This window comes from Salmo trutta, chromosome 7, assembly GCF_901001165.1.
Source record: "Salmo trutta chromosome 7, fSalTru1.1, whole genome shotgun sequence".
Classification (NCBI taxonomy): Eukaryota; Metazoa; Chordata; class Actinopteri; order Salmoniformes; family Salmonidae; genus Salmo; species Salmo trutta.
In genome coordinates, this window is record NC_042963.1 from 211,281 (window position 1) to 228,529 (window position 17,249).

The window sequence follows — 17,249 nt, forward strand, 5'->3', positions numbered from 1 at the left end:
AAGAGAGAGGGAGAGAAAGAGGGAGAGAGGGAGAAAGGAGGAGGGAGAGAGAATGAGCGGGAAGGAGAGGGATGGAGAGCGAAAGACAGGGTGAAAGTAAAGAACTTAAAGTTCACTAGATAGATAACACTCCATACACCTCAGCCTGTTTGCAGATTTATACTCCACTCTCTGTAGTGATGCAGTGATATGCTAACCAAGATCAAAGCTGTGTGTGTGTGTGTGTGTGTGTGTGTGTGTGTGGTGTGTGTGTGTGAATAGCGAGTGGTTGAATGTGAGCTAGTGGTCTGTGGAGAATGTAGAGAATGTGAGAAATAAGTATCATTGACTGATCAATCACTAATCAATCAATGACTGACCACTGTGGATTTATGCCTCTCAAATACTTCATATCTTCCTTGTGGAGGTCACTGGTGTTTTACCTCGGATGAAGTGTCATTAACACTGTGTATTTACATGGTAATTATATATACACATTGTTGGACTCCCACACACACCATTATTACACACCACCAGGATAGAGAAACACAAACACACGTCAGCACTGAACAGGCTGTGTCAGCAGGGGAGTGTGTGGAGGAGGAGGAGGAGTTTTTCATTCACGCAAAAAACACCCACCAATCAGTTAGTCACTGTTAAATGTTTTATTCTGAGAGGTTCTGTATGACTAGAGACTCTAGTCTATCTGATGGCATCAGCACATACTGATAACTGGCACAATGCTTCACATTAAACAACACAACAAATACAGTGTTCTGTTGAAATACGGATCATCTACCATCAGATGCTTAGGTGGATTATCACCTTACTAAATAATTGATTGAGTTAAATACAAATATTTTTGTATAAAAGCTTTATACTTGTAAAAAAAGAAAAAAAAAGAAATTTGATCGGCATATAAAACATGTCAGTCATCAAGAGAGCACTAGATCCATACTAAAGCAGCAGCAGCGGTCCTGTCAGCTCGGACCAACTGATCTAAACATGATAAAGTCCAAGAGGAGCAGGCTACAGCAGTACAGATAGAACTAGTGTTCTCATAGTAGAGTAGGAACAGGTTACAGCCCTACACATCTGACCACTACACATCTGGAACGACAGGGTCACTATAACAGGTCAGCATACAACCCTCCACAACACACTGAAGGAAGACTAAAGAACTCGCCTACCTGGACGCTTGACCTGTCTGCTCTGACCTCTGACCTCTAACCTCTGTTCCATCTTCCATCCCTCCTATTGAACGCCATACTGGAGCTCACACTGACTAGCTTCGTTCTCTCTCTAGTTCCATTGGCAGGAGCAGTCGACAGGCTCCTGGAAGCTGTAGGCCACCAGGGTAGCGTTGTGTGAGCAGTACAGGGTGACGGAGCGGGTTTGTAGTCCACTCTCCCTGCAGCACTTACAGAAGCGGGCGTGGCTGTTGATGTTGAAGTTAAAGATGGTGGCAGACGGACACTTCCCATCACATGAAAACACTGTCACCTGAGAGAGAGAAAAAAGAGAAAGGGGGAGAGTGAGAGAGGGGGGGAGATTTTATTCTCTATCAGTGTTAACTTCTTTAAACTGTCTTATTGACACTGTCTCTCTCTCACCGGTGCGTTGCTCCTGCAGTCGTCTTTTCTGATGGTGGTTCGGATTGCCACACGCTTACACGTCTTACCGTCCTCCTTACCTAAACACACACACACACAGAGGAAACGCTGAGATGCACACGCATGCACGCACACGCACACATGCGCGCGCACACACACACACACACACACACACACACACACACACACACACACACACACACACACACACACACACACAGTCAAAGATTCCTGTCACTCACACAGTCAAAGGTCTATTGAGCTGGGCTCTTTGTTGCCTAGCAGCGGGGGCTCAGTTTGATCGACAGTCAGCTGACCGGGGGAAGCAGTTCTCACGCCAAGGACCCAGCTCCTATTGGCCACTGGCCAATCAGGTTAAGCAACAGGGCGTTGGGGCTGGTTGATGGAATGTTGAATGATAGCTAGATGGAGTCCAGATCTACTCTCTTTATACTTGAAGGAACAGGAATGATTCTAACTCACATAGAGCAGTGGTTCCCAACCAGGGGTACTAGGAACCCTGGGGGTACTAGGAACCCTGGGGGTACTTGGCCTATCAACCAGGGGTACTAGGAACCCTGGGGGTACTTGGCCTATCAACCAGGGGTACTAGGAACCCTGGGGGTACTTGACCTATCAACCAGGGGTACTAGGAACCCTGGGGGTACTTGGCCTATCAACCAGGGGTACTAGGAACCCTGGGGGTACTTGGCCTATCAACCAGGGGTACTAGGAACCCTGGGGGTACTTCGCCTATCAAGACGCTGAAGGCTCCCACCATTAGCTCTGACAAATTTAAAACCCAAGTGATTGGCGACTCCATTACCCGCAGTATTAGACTGAAAACGAATCATCTAGCAATCATATACTGTTTACCAGGGGGCAGGGCTACCGACATTAAGGCTAATCCGAAGATGGTGCTGGCTAAAGCTAAACCTGGCGAGTGTAGAGAGTATAGGGATACTGTTATCCACGTCGGCAACAACGATGTTGGGATGAAACAGTCAGAGGTCACCAAGCGCAACATAGCTTCAGCGTGTAAATCAGCTAGAAAGATGTGTCTCTGGCCCCCTCCCAGTTAGGGGGAGTGATGAGCTCTACAGCAGAGTCTCACAACTCAATCGCTGGTTGAAAACTGTTTTCTGCCCCTCCCAAAATATAGAATTTGTAGATAAATTGGCCCTCTTTCTGGGACTCACTCACAAACAGGACCAAGCCTGGCCTGTTGAGGAGTGACGGACTCCATCCTAGCTGGAGGGGTGCTCTCATCTTATCTACGAACATAGACAGGGCTCTAACTCCCTTAGCTCCACAATGAAATAGGGTGCAGGCCAGGTAGCAGGCTGTTAGCTAGCCTGCCAGCTTAGTGGAGTCTGCCATTATCACAGTCAGTGTAGTCAGCTCAGCTATCCTCATTGAGACCGTGTCTGCCTCGACCTAGGTTGGGCAAAACTAAACATGGCGGTGTTCGCCTTTAGCAATCTCACTAAAATAATGACCTCCTCCATTCCTGCCATTATTGAAAGAGATCGTGATACCTCACATCTCAAAATAGGGCCACTTAATGTTAGATCCCTCATTTCCAAGGCAGTTATAGTCAATGAACTAATCTTGATGTGATTGGCCTGACTGAAACATGGCTTAAGCCTGATGAATTTACTGTGTTAAATGAGGCCTCACCTCCTGGTTACACTAGTGACCATATCCCCCGCGCATCCCGCAAAGGCGGAGGTGTTGCTAACATTTACGATAGCAAATTTCAATTTACAAAAACCCCCCCCGACGTTTTCGTCTTTTGAGCTTCTAGTCATGAAATCTATGCAGCCTACTCAATCGCTTTTTATAGCTACTGTTTACAGGCCTCCTGGGCCATATACAGCGTTCCTCACTGAGTTCCCTGAATTCCTATCGGACCTTGCAGTCATAGCAGATAATATTCACATTTTTGGTGACTTTAATATTCACATGGAAAAGTCCACAGACCCACTCCAAAAGGCTTTCGGAGCCATCATTGACTCACTGGGTTTTGTCCAACATGTCTCCGAACCTACTCACTGCCACAGTCATACTCTGAACCTAGTTTTGTCCCATGGAATAAATGTTGTGGATCTTAATATTTTTAGTCATAATCCTGGACTATCGGACCACCATTTTATTACGTTTGCAATCGCAACATAATCTGCTCAGACCCCAACCAAGGAGCATCAAAAGTCATGCTATAAATTCTCAGACAACCCAAAGATTCCTTGATGCCCTTTCAGACTCCCTCTGCCTACCCAAGGACATCAGAGGACAAAAATCAGTTAACCACCTGTAACGCCCTGGCCATAGAGAGGGGTTTTTGTTCTTTATTTTGGTTAGGCCAGGGTGTTACATTGGGTGGGCGTTCTATGTTCTTTTTTCTAGGTTGGTTTGTTTAGTTGATTTTGGCCGTGTGGCTTCCAATCAGGCACAGCTGTAGTTTGTTGTTGCTGATTGGGAGTCACACATAAGTAGCCTGTTTTTCCTTTGGGTTTTTGTGGGTGATTGTTTCTGTCTAGTGTTTTCTGTGTAGAGTTAATCCTGACAGGACTGTTTTGCTGTCGTCTTTTGTTTATTTTTGTAGTGTTCTCTTTTTCAATTAAATTTAAAAATGAATACACATCCTCCGCTGCATCTTGGTTTTCTTACGACGACAGCCCTTACACCACCTAACTGAGGAACTCAATTTAACCTTGCGCAATACCCTAGATGCAGTTGCAACCCTAAAAACTAAAAACATTTGTCATAAGAAACTAGCTCCCTGGTATACAGAAAATACCCGAGCTCTGAAGCAAGCTTCCAGAAAATTGGAACGGAAATGGTGCCACACCAAACTGGAAGTCTCCCGACTAGCTTGGAAAGACAGTACCGTGCAGTATCGAAGAGCCCTCACTGCTGCTCGATCATCCTATCTTTCCAACCTAATTGAGGAAAATAAGAACAATCCGAATTAAATTTTTGATACTGTCGCAAAGCTAACTAAAAAAGCAGCATTCCCCAAGAGAGGATGGCTTTCACTTCAGCAGTAATAAATTCATAAACTTCTTTGAGGAAAAGAAAATGATCATTAGAATGCAAATTATGGACTCCTCTTTAAATCTGCATATTCCTCCAAAGCTCAGTTGTCCTGAGTCTGCACAACTCTGTCAGGACCTAGGATCAAGGGAGACACTCAAGTGTTTTAGTACTATATCTCTTGACACAATGATGAAAATAATCATGGCCTCTAAACCTTCAAGCTGCATACTGGACCCTATTCCAACTAAACTACTGAAAGAGCTGCTTCCTGTGCTTGGCCCTCCTATGCTGAACATAATAAATGGCTCTCTATCCACCGGATGTGTACCAAACTCACTAAAAGTGGCAGTAATAAAGCCTCTCTTGAAAAAGCCAAACCTTGACCCAGAAAATATAAAAAACTATCGGCCTATATCGAATCTCCCATTCCTCTCAAAAACAATTCACTCACTGCCTTCCTGAAGACAAACAATGTATACTAAATGCTTCAGTCTAGTTTTAGACCCCATCATAGCACTGAGACTGCACTTGTGAAGGCGTAAATGACCTTTTAATGGCGTCAGACCCAGGCTCTGCATCTGTCCTCATGCTCCTAGACCTTAGTGCTGCTTTTGATACTATCAATTACCGCATTCTTTTGGAGAGATTGGAAACCCAAATTGGTCTACACGGACAAGATCTGGCATGGTTTAGATCTTATCTGTCGGAAAGATATCAGTTTGTCTCTGTGAATGGTTTGTCCTCTGACAAATCAACTGTAAATGTCGGTGTTCCTCAAGGTTCCGTTTTAGGACCACTATTGTTTTCACTATATATTTTACCTCTTGGGGATGTCATTCGAAAACATAATGTTAACTTTCACTGCTATGCGGATGACACACAGCTGTACATTTCAATGAAACATGGTGAAGCCCCAAAATTGCCCTACCTGGAAGCTTGTGTTTCAGACATAAGGAAGTGGATGGCTGCAAACTTTCTACTTTTAAACTTGGACAAAACAGAGATGCTTGTTCTTGGTCCCAAGAAACAAAGAGATCTTCTGTTGAATCTGACAATTAATCTTGATGGTTGTACAGTCGTCTAAAATGAAACTGTGAAGGACCTCGGCGTTACTCTGGACCCTGATCTCTCTTTTGACGAACATATAAAGATTGTTTCAAGGACAGCTTTTTTCAATCTGCGTAACATTGCAAAGATCAGAAGTTTTCTGTCCAAAATTGACGCAGAAAAATGTATCCATGCTTTTGTTACTTCTAGGTTAGACTACTGCAATGCTCTACTTTCCGGCTACCCGGTTAAAGCACTAAATAAACTTCAGGTAGTGCTAAATACGGCTGCTAGAATCCTGACTAGAACCAAAAAAATGTATCATATTACTCCAGTGCTAGCCTCCCTACACTGGCTTCCTGTTAAGGCAAGGGCTGATTTCAAGGTTTTACTGCTAACCTACAAAGCATTACATGGGCTTGCTCCTACATATCTTTCCGATTTGGTCCTGCCGTACATACCTACACATACGCTACGGTCACAAGACGCAGGCCTCCTAATTGTCCCTAGAATTTCTAAGCAAACAGCTGGAGGCAGGGCTTTCTCCTATAGAGCTCCATTTTTATGGAATGGTCTGCCTACCCATGTGAGAGACGCAGAGTCTGTCTCAACCTTTAAGTCTTTATTGAAGACTCATCTCTTCAGTAGGTCCTATGATTGAGTGTAGTCTGGCCCAGGAGTGTGAAGGTGAACGGAAAGGCACTGGAGCAACGAACCGCCCTTGCTGTCTCTGCCTAGCCGGTTCCCCTCTCTCCACATTCTCTGCCTCTAACCCTATTACAGGGGCCGAGTCACTGGCTTACTGGTGCTCTTCCATGCCGTCCCTAGGAGGGGTGCGCCACTTGAGTGGGTTGAGTCACTGACGTGGTCTTCCTGTCTGGGTTGGCGCCCCCCCTTGGGTTATGCCGTGGCGGAGATCTTTGTGGGCTATACTCGGCCTTGTCTCAGGATGGTAAGTTGGTGGTTGAAGATATCCCTCTAGTGGTGTGGGGGCTGTGCTTTGGCAAAGTGTGTGGGGTTATATCCTGCCTGTTTGGCCTTGTCCGGGGTTATCATTGGATGGGGTCACAGTGTCTCCTGACCCTTCCTGTCTCAGCCTCCAGTATTTATGCGGCAGTAGTTTATGTGTCGGGGGGCTAGGGTCAGTCTGTAATATCTGGAGTATATCTCTAGTGTCCTGTGGGAATTTAAGTATGCTCTCTCTAATTCTTTCTTTCTTTCTTTCCTTCTCTCTCTCTCTCCCTCGGGGGACCTGAGCCCTAGGACCATGCCTCAGGACTACCTGGCATGATGACTCCTTGCTGTCCCCAGTCCACCTGGCTGTGCTGCTGCTCCAGTTCCAACTGTTCTGCCTGCGGCTATGGAACCCTGACCTGTTCACTGGACGTACTACCTGTCCCAGACCTGCTGTTTTCAACTCTCTAGAGACAGCAGGAGCGGTAGAAATACTCTCAATGATCGGCTATGAAAAGCCAACTGACATGTACTCCTGAGGTGCTGACCTGTTGCACCCTCGACAAATGGGATTTTCCTATGAGGAATGTTAGGTGAACCTTGACCTGTAGTTTATATGTATGGAGTGGTAGGGTTAGGACTAGAACACACACACTGTGATAGGTGAGAGGTCCTGGTACCTGTGTCACAGTTACTACTACCAGTTGGGTTTATGGGGTGAGTTGTGAGAGGTTAAAGATGAAAGGTGAGAGGTCGTGGTACCTTTGTCACAGTTAGTACTACCAGTGGGGGTTACGGGGTTAACGGTAAACGGTATAACACCGACTCCAGAACCTGGGAGCAGCCGCAGGAACAGCAATGTCAGGAGAACGTTAGGAAAACACACAGGTTAACGTTGGTTTAGAACACATTTTAACACACACAGAGTAATCAGCGCAGTGGCATGCACAGCCATGGGAGCCAGACAGTGTTCTCTGAGACTGGGGAAGACAGCCAGACGGCCAAACACTCAGGATCACTACACACTGATGCACCAAGGCTCATTCTCACTGGACAAACTCTAAACACCAAGCATCACCATTTGCCAAACTGTAACAAACGTAGCATTCCCATTGGCCAAACTGGTCAAGCAGGCAAGCGGGCAAGGAGGCAGAGCTGCTGTTATTACTGGGAGAGCAGACTGGATCTATTGTCTTCACCTTTACATGTGAAATTAGTGTGTTTAATGGGACAGTTCACACAAGATACAAACTGCCTTCATCTTCTGGACACCTAGAAAGTACAGTATGGATTCAGAGAGTCAGGTTAGCTACAGTGTATCATCATAGAGTCTAAAACAATGGGAATGGTAGGACCGCTGTCTGCATGCTTTTATTCTCCAGATAACTGTGAGGTATGACAATTTCCCCACTAAATAAAATATTTTCTAAATCAACAGTAAAATCCTCCTTTAATATTATCACGACGTGTATCAGGACCATCAGGCAGATCTAGGACCACCCCTAGAACAGAGGCTGCTGGGTAGTGTAGTAAGTCATGCTGGTTGTTGCCAGCCAACCACAAGCTTTTACTCTGTCCAAGGCTGCAACAGGCCGCACCCCCCAACCAGTCAGCCAATAAGCCCAACCACTGCCAGGCAACGCCCTGCCCACCCCTGTGATTGACAGCCGAAAGCGTATGAGAAGCGAATGTGATTGGTCACTCACACGTCCTGCAGCAGCCGTCCACATAGCTCTGGACCACGCCCCCATTCTGCAATGATTGAGGAAAGGTTACAGACAGACCTCATTGTGTGTGAATGTCAGTGAGAGAGAGAGAGAGAGAGAGAGAGAGAGAGAGTACCTGAGTGCACTCTGTGTCGTTGAAGGGGGGGCAGACCACCCCTGAGGCCAGCATCACAGTTCCCACTGTCGTCTCCACACAATCATACCGCGTACAGTTATCCACCCAGGAGCTCCCTGCCTGTACACACACACACACACACACACACACACACACACACACACACACACACACACACACACACACACACACACACACACACACACACACACACACACACACACACAGTAAAAGTTAGCCATCCAGTATTTCCCCGCCTACACACAAAGTGTTTGTGTTAGGTAGAGTGTGTGTCCATTTGGCAGTATAATGATGTGTGTGTGTTCTCACAGTGAAGAGCTCAGTGGTTCCGTTGTCATTGTTGAAAGAACAGGAGACATTCTTACAGGAGCCACAGCACACCTGAGGATCTGATGATGCTACGTACAGCTGGTGCTAAGAGATAGAGGGGGGGGGGGCACAGAGATTCCAGAAGAATTTACCTAGCTCCGATCAGGATGGAAGTTTGTGGTATGTGTGTTTGTGAGAGAGAAACACATACCTGGCCACACTTCTGAGAGCAGTTGACAGCGGACACGTCCATGGCATAGTATCCAGTGTGTGTGTCACGATGTGTCAGACAATGGACGGTGTAACACAGCTCTCCCTCATAGTACTGAATCAGGCTCTGCCCCGGACCCAGCACCGTGACTCCCTGGAACACACACACCTCTGCCTTCTCTACACACACAGGTCAGGGCTCAGGAGTTAGGTAGCCTAGCAGTGTGTCTGTGCATAGTGTGTGTGTGTGTGTGTCTGTGCATAGTGTGTATGTGTATGGACTTACTGCAGGTGTAGAGGAGGCAGCCACAGGTGCTTCTGCTGTCTGCGACCTCCACCTGTACCTCCCCCTGAGAGACCAGAGACGTTACTATGACCACACACACACACACACACACACACACACACACACACACACACACACACACACACACACACACATACACACAGACACACAGACACACACACGGACAATGCTGAAGCTGACTGACTCACCACCTGACAGACTGGGAGAGAGCTGTCCTCACACTGGCACTCTGAGAGGAGGAGAAAAAGACTGGGTTTACTACACAGCTGGAGGCCGACAACAGTGTTCTCTGTTTGGACTACAAGATTCTTTCAAAGAGACAGTTCTGGGCATGTTGGTATGTGTGTGTATTTAGATGTGTGTGTGTGCGCAACTCCTGCGAGTGCAAAAGTGTGTGTGTGTGTGTGTACCACAGTGACGGTCGGGGCAGCAGTGTCCAGGTAGGGTTGTTTGGATCAGAGACAGACCAGGAGAACAGCTCAGAGACGACTCAGGACACAGGTTCACGTCACACACTGCACACAGGAGGACATTGCGCTAAACATCAACACTGTGTGTGTATAGTGTGTACAGCTTGTGTAGAGTATAATGTTTGTGTGTGTTACCACAGTGGTATTGAGGGCAGCAGCTGTGGGTGGTGTTCTGATCCACAGCCAGTATCTCTCCATAAGAACAGGACGGCACGGGCTCGATACACGACTCACACACTGCAGAGAGAACACACACATACCACTGACTGTGTTTACATTTCCTTTACAACTTGTACCCCAAGTCTAGCTACAGTAATGTTGGATGGAGACGGTAGACCCATTAAGAAGTATAAGGTTTGACCTTACCACACAGGAAGGAGTAACAGCAGGAGTTGTCCTCACGAACCTCCACTAGGAACTGATCTTCTCTACAGTCAGGGGCGGTGAGGGGGGGACAGGCATGGGGGTCGCACTCTGGGACACACCAATCACAGGACTCAGTTATTAAAACACACCTAACAAAACCATCAAATGATGAAAGATATTATGTTTTGGTTCAGTACCTACCACAACGGTACTCTGGGCAGCAGGACAGGGCACTGTAACCAATTACCAGCCGGTTCCCATTCTCACAGGGCGGAGCCTCACTCTCACAGATGGTCAGATTACATTCTGAGGGAGAACGAGAGCGAGAGAGAGAAAGAGAGAGAGAGTAGGTGTGTTCATGTCGGTGTCTAACCATGCATATATATGTGTGTGTGCTCACCACAGATCTTCTTGGGGCAGCAAGCCCCCTCCTCCAGGACATCCAGTACGTACTCTCCCTCCCTCTCACACAGCAGAGTGGGACTAATGCTACAGTCAGGTTCTACTGCCACCACAGAACCGTTCTCCAGGCAGCGGAACAGACAGCAGCTACGCAATGACCCGTTCCACACCTCCCCAGGGGCCCGCGGAGACCCCTCGTTATCAGTGCACACTACACACATAGACACAGACACACACGTTAACAGTACACACTAAACAACAGAACCTGAACTACACAGTCATACAGAGCACCAGCTCACAGCATTGACATACTAGAGCTGACATGTAACTGACATAGAGTTGACATACTCACCACACTGCTCCTCTGTGACGCAGTAAGAGGAGTCTGCTCGGTGCAGGATGGTGCCAGAGCGACACACACACTCCTCTCTGATGTGGGAGCAGGTGGTCTCCTCATAGAACTCTCTGTTCTGACAGGTCCGGGTGGTACAGGTCGACACACACGCCTGGTACTCCCTACCTGGGGGACACCTCAATGCTACACACGCACATGCACACACACACAGACGCATGCGCACACACACACCGCAAGAACACACATTTGTGTCATCACCAGCTAATGCAGACCTGATGTGTCTGTGTACTGGTGTGTATTGGTGTGTGTGTGTGTGTGTACAAGGTCCTTACGACAGAAGTTGTGCCGTCTCCAGGTGATGCAGACTTGGTAAGTGTAGCAGACAGCTACGTAGGCTGCCAGGAAGTCACACTGGTGGGCCTTATAGTGAAGGTCGCCTGCCCACATCACATCACAGAACTGTTCTGGAGAGACCTTGCTGTGGCAGGGAGTGAAGGGTCTCTGTCTGAGCATGGAGAGACAGGTAGAGCAGTCTCCAGTGGTACAGTTGTCTCCGATGCGTCGTGTGTGTTCTGTGTCCTCTGAGGTTTGGACCCTCCAGGCCTGCAGGAACAGACCCAGGTCTGCCACCTCCCTCACCACCGTACCGTTAGGCAGCTTCAGGTCATCCGCCGGGTTCCCGTCACAACACCCTGGGAGACACACCAGCAGGCACATGCACAGCTCAAGTTTAGAGAGGAGTAGAAGATGCTTGTCACGCCTGCTACTCCCCATCATTACGCACACCTGCTACTCCCCATCATTACGCACACCTGCTACTCCCCATCATTACGCACACCTGCTACTCCCCATCATTACGTACACCTGCTACTCCCCATCATTACGCACACCTGCTACTCCCCATCATTACGCACACCTGCTACTCCCCATCATTACGCACACCTGCTACTCCCCATCATTACGTACACCTGCTACTCCCCATCATTACGCACACCTGCTACTCCCCATCATTACGCACACCTGCTACTCCCCATCATTACGCACACCTGCTACTCCCCATCATTACCCACACCTGCTACTCCCCATCATTACGCACACTTGCTACTCCCCATCATTACGCACGCTGCTCCACATCATTACGCATACTGCTCCCTGTCATTACGCACATTGCTCCCCATCATCACGCACACTGCTCCCCATCATTGCACACACCTGCTCCACATCATTAAGCACACCTGGACCTCATTATCACCTTTATTTCTCTCCCTTTATTTAGCACTCTGTATCCTAAGTCATCAGGTAGCATCGTTTCCATTCACGTTCTGTAAGCATCTCATGTTTTGTTTCTATGCATTCTTTATTATTTTATCGCCTTTTATGCTCGCTTTGAGGCAAGTAACACGGAAGCATGCATGAAAGCACCAGCTGTTCCGGATGACTGTGTGATCACGCTCTCCGTAACCAATGTTTTTATTTTTAAGTTAAAACCGGTTTAAGTTTGCCTGCATTAAAGTCCCTGGCCACTAGGAGCACCACTTCTGGATTAGCATTTTCTTGTTTGCTTATGGCCTTATACAGTTTGTTGAGTGTGGTCTTAGTGCCAGCATCGGTTTGTGGTGGTAAATAGACGGCTACAAAAAATGTAGATGAAAACTCTCTTGGTAGATAGTGTGGTCTACTGTACAGCTTATCATGAGGTACTCTACCTCAGGCGAGCAATATCTTGAGACTTCCTTAATATTAAACATCGCACACCAATATTAAACAAATAGACACACACCACCACCCCTCGTCTTACCGGACATATCTGTTCTGTCCTGCCAATGCAAGGAAAACCCAGCTAACTGTATATTGGTAGCATTGTCTCGAATGGAGCTCATCCAGTTTATTCTCCAGTGATCGCATGTAGGCCAATGGAACAAATGGTAGAGGCGGGTTACCCACTCGCCGACAAATTTTCACAAGGCACCCGGATCTGCTCCCCCTGTATCTCCGTCTTTTCTTCATACAAATGACGGAGATTTGGGCCTGGTCCGGGAGGAACAGTATATCCTTTGCGTCAGACTCATATCCTTTGCGTCAGACTCATATCCTATATCCTTTGCGTCAGACCGGCAGGGGGAGTGGGGCTTCGGAGAGGAGGTTTGGATTGCTGCCCACGTGAGGCTCCAGCTTGCCGTCCGTCACCAGGAGGAGCAGGTGGATCGCCACCGCAGTGAGGCTCCCGTGTTCCATCCTGGTGATCGCGTCTGGCTCTCCATCAGGGACCTCCCGCACCGCCTGCCCTGCCGGAAGGTGAGCCCCCAGTTTGTGGGGCCCTTCAAGGTCCTCCAGTGGGTCAATGAGGTAACTTATCGCTTACAACCCACCAACTACCGGATCTCACCCTCTTTTCATGTATCCCTCCTCAGGCTGGTGGTTCCTGGTCCCCTGCGACACCCCTTCACCTCCCCTGGATATCCATGGGACTCCAGCCTATGCCGTCAGATCCTTCCTGGACTCCCAATGTCATGGGGGTCGGCTTCAGTACCTGGTGGACTTGGAGGGGTAGGGCTCTGAGGAGCGTTGTTGGGTCCCGGCGGCCGACATCCTGGACCCCAAATCATCCGGGATTTCCATCTCCGCCGTCCGAACCAGCCCACTCCTCGCCCTCGGGGCTGAGGAACCCCATCCCTCCTCACTCCCCCTCTCCTCCTCTCCGTTCTCTGCCCTCACCCTCCACCCCCCCTGTGACCGAGCACACTTCACCTGCAGAATTTCCCTCAGTCTCCCCCTCTCCCTCACCCACCACTACCAGTAGCACCACTGGGGTCACAACACCAACCTTGACCTCTGCAGAGGTCTACTACTCTCTACTAACCACCGGCCCTGGCTATCTCGTTACGCACACCTGGACCTCATTATCACCTTTATTTCTCTCCCTTTATTTAGCACTCTGTAGCCTAAGTCATCAGACAGCATTGTTTCCATTCACGTTCTGTACGCATCTCATGTTTTGTTTCTCTGTATTCTTTATTATTAAACTAACCTTCTGCATCTACTTCCGGACTCCCGGCGTATTAGTGACAGTGCTCAACTAAAGTGAGACAACGTGCAAACCCAAAATTTGTAAGAGCATTGACAAGAAATAGGCCCTACTCTCGCTCACAATTTTAAAACTTTATTTATACAACTATTAAGGATGCACGCACGCACACACTGAAGAACTAGGCCAAAAATAAGGTATGGTCAGGTATGAGAGAAACTTTCCCTCTTCTCCAGATTCATTAAATCATGCTAGTGGACTTCATATACCTGATCTGACAGTGAAGGATGAACGTGCCAGTGTAAATGCCAAATCTAGCTAATTTCATGGATGTCTTACCACAGAGGCCTCTAGTAGGAGCAGATGTATTGGAGGGGGTGGTGTATTGCAACACCATGATTCCAGTGCTGTGGTACCACTGTATATTGACTCCTCCAGGAGTGGTGATCAGGTACATACTGCCTGTGTCCTCTACTGACACGGCCTTGCGGGAGAATGGCAGCCGTGCTTTGATGTGGTTCACTGACACCTGGACACACATACACACGCGCACACACACACACACACGCGCGCACACGCACGCACACGCACGCACACACACACACAGAGAGATAGCATGAGCAGTGTTGTACAGTGTGGTAAAAGTTCAGTATGTGACCAGTTATCAGTCGGATGCGGTCAGTGATGGTCACCTTGCGGTCTAGGCGGTTGATGATAATCCTGTAGGACGGAGTAGTGATGTTCAACTTCTTAAAACACAAACCTGACGTCCCACCACTAGGGCTCTGAGAGAGGGAGAGAGGCCCTGGTCAGAATGAACACTATCATCATCACATACATGATGATTAGATGTTAAAGGGAAACTTACTGGTCGTCTGATGGAGTTGACGCTCTAAATAGGAATCAAGACAAAGCCAACAGATCAGTCAGGAGCTTATAGCATCCCATAACAGTTTATAACCCCTCTATAATAACGTAAAGTACTATAACAACTACATCAGCATATAACACCTTCTAACAGTCTGTGTACCTGGCTGGTAGGGCATTTATCCACTGTTCCTATGATGTTCTCTCTGGGCAGGTAGACCAGGATGTAGGAGCCATTATCATACAGCGCCACGTTGTTACCGTCAAACGTTATCACACGCAGGTCTGACATCACCGAGCAGCGACCTAACACACACACACACACACACACACACAAACACGGAAACACACACAACGCGGATAGGCAAATACACACAAACACGGTATGTAAAGTGTGTTTGTGTATGTACAGTAGTGTGTGTTCTTACAGGGGCACTGCCAGAGCGGGCAGCAGGGGTCGGTGTTGGTGAGGACAGCCATGCCCAGCAGAGAGCAGCGAGGAGGAGTGGTGTCGTACCGACAGTGGAGGGAGGAGTTATGGAGGAGCAGCTCCCCATTAAAACAGATCAGCTCCGTACACTCATCTACACGGTAGGAGTACGGGGGCTGGAGAGAACAGAGAGAAAGAGAGAGAGATCAAGAAATTCAGCTACTGGCAGAGGGAGTTCTCCACGGCTGCATGCTCGGCCCTCTTATCTTCTCCATACGCACGGGCTCTCACTGATTGGCTCTTACTGTGCACGGGGCGGTGGGCAGGAGGAAGGGGGGCAGCACTGTTGGCATGCTGACTGCCTCAAGTGTAGGAGAGAAGCCTGTGCTGGTGGATGTTTCCGTGGTTATGAACTCCGTCGTCTCTGGGGGTGATGTCGACATGGTAACAGAGGAGGTGTCATATACAACTGGAAATACAGAGAAGGTCTCTGTGGGCGTAGCAACAGGACGATGTGTTTGTGTGGTGGTTGGGGTGTGGGTGGAGGGGGAGAGAGGGGGAGGAGGTGGGGAGGAGGTAGTGGCTGGGAGAGAGATAGAAGACTGGGTGGAAGGCTGGGGGGGGGTAGCAGAAGGGGGAGGAGGTGGAGTGGTGGAGTCGGTCACTGCCAGGCTGGGGGGAGTAGGGGAGGCTACTGTAGTGACCTCTGAAGGGGTCAAGGTCGGGGTCGTGACCCCAGTGGTGCTACTAGTAGTGGTGGGTGAGGAAGAGGGGGAGACAGAGGAAGAGGGGGAGACAGAGGGAAAGACTGCAGGTGAAGTGGTGTGCTCGGTCACAGTGGGGGTGGAGGGTGAGGGCAGAGAAGGGAGAGGAGGAGAGGGGGAGCGAGCAGGGGTGAGTGTGTGGGTGAAATGCTCAGTCAATGGGGCTGTACTGGGAGTAGTGGGGGCTCTGGTGGCCGTAACAGTTGTAGAGGCAGCACTGGTTGTAGTTCTGGTACTAGTAGTTGTGGTCCTAGTAGTGGTTCTAGATGTAGTAGTACTAGTAGGCCTAACAGTAGTAGTAGTAGTAGTTGGGGCTGTAGTGGTAGTAGTAATAGTGGTAGTAGTGGGGGCTGTAGTGGTAGTAGTGGGGGCTGTAGTGGTAGTAGTGAGGATTGTAGTGGTAGTAGTGAGGGTTGTAGTGGTAGTAGTGGGGGTTGTAGTGGTAGTAGTGGGGGTTGTAGTGGTAGTAGTGGGGGCTGTAGTGATAGTGGTAGTAGCTGTAGTGGTAGTAGTAGGGGCTGTAGTGGTAGTAGTGGGGGCTGTAGTGGTAGTAGTGGGGGCTGTAGTGGTAGTAGTGGGGGCTGTAGTGGTAGTAGTGGGGGCTGTAGTGGTAGTAGTGGGGGCTGTAGTGGTAGTAGTGAGGGCTGTAGTGGTAGTAGTGAGGGCTGTAGTGGTAGTAGTGGGGGCTGTAGTGGTAGTAGTGGGGGCTGTAGTGGTAGTAGTGGGGGCTGTAGTGGTAGTAGTGGGGGCTGTAGTGGTAGTAGTGAGGGCTGTAGTGGTAGTAGTGGGGGCTGTAGTGGTAGTAGTGGGGGTGGTGGTTGTTTGGTTTACGAAGGCATAGGGTGTAGGAGTGGGAGGGAGGGACACACCTGAGGACAGACACACAGACATAAATTACTTTAACACCGATTTACCTGTACTTTAACAGATCCTCGTGTGACACACACTCTACTCACAGTCCTCTGTGTAGACACATCTCCTGGTGACCTCATCAAGAACCATGTTTTTGGGGCAGCGAGGGAAACAGCCCTCCACCCTGCCAGACACACATAGACAAACGTTCAAAACCTGTATTAAACATTCTCTTCCAGTGTAAAATGGTGTTGTAAGCCTGTTTGTAAGTGTGCATTTGTAAGCGTTTGCAAGGTGTGTCTTACGGGGGCAGGAAGTGGCAGCGTGTGGCGGTGAGGTCGCTGCATGTACGAACACAAGGACTGGCACATGCATGGTAGCGCCACTCACACATCAT

The 17,249-nt window shown here is 48.7% G+C and overlaps 1 protein-coding gene across 1 annotated transcript in view; it reads right to left on the reverse strand.

Annotated features, from left to right (window-relative positions):
* Positions 1 to 629: 629 nt before the first annotated feature.
* Positions 630 to 17,249, reverse strand: part of LOC115197757 (otogelin-like protein) — a 53,993-nt gene continuing 37,373 nt past the window's right edge. The window contains exons 33-53 of the mRNA XM_029759561.1: positions 15,542 to 15,819; positions 15,235 to 15,412; positions 14,970 to 15,112; positions 14,808 to 14,831; positions 14,632 to 14,724; positions 14,279 to 14,468; positions 11,247 to 11,606; positions 10,912 to 11,097; positions 10,558 to 10,770; positions 10,359 to 10,463; positions 10,158 to 10,265; positions 9,927 to 10,028; positions 9,732 to 9,836; positions 9,510 to 9,550; positions 9,301 to 9,364; positions 9,016 to 9,194; positions 8,805 to 8,909; positions 8,475 to 8,594; positions 8,339 to 8,384; positions 1,593 to 1,672; positions 630 to 1,482 (exon numbers count right to left, since the gene is read on the reverse strand). Coding sequence (XP_029615421.1) covers positions 1,282 to 1,482; positions 1,593 to 1,672; positions 8,339 to 8,384; positions 8,475 to 8,594; positions 8,805 to 8,909; positions 9,016 to 9,194; positions 9,301 to 9,364; positions 9,510 to 9,550; positions 9,732 to 9,836; positions 9,927 to 10,028; positions 10,158 to 10,265; positions 10,359 to 10,463; positions 10,558 to 10,770; positions 10,912 to 11,097; positions 11,247 to 11,606; positions 14,279 to 14,468; positions 14,632 to 14,724; positions 14,808 to 14,831; positions 14,970 to 15,112; positions 15,235 to 15,412; positions 15,542 to 15,819 — 2,921 coding nt within the window. The 3' untranslated portion in view covers positions 630 to 1,281. The remainder of the gene's footprint in view (positions 1,483 to 1,592; positions 1,673 to 8,338; positions 8,385 to 8,474; positions 8,595 to 8,804; positions 8,910 to 9,015; positions 9,195 to 9,300; positions 9,365 to 9,509; positions 9,551 to 9,731; positions 9,837 to 9,926; positions 10,029 to 10,157; positions 10,266 to 10,358; positions 10,464 to 10,557; positions 10,771 to 10,911; positions 11,098 to 11,246; positions 11,607 to 14,278; positions 14,469 to 14,631; positions 14,725 to 14,807; positions 14,832 to 14,969; positions 15,113 to 15,234; positions 15,413 to 15,541; positions 15,820 to 17,249) is intronic.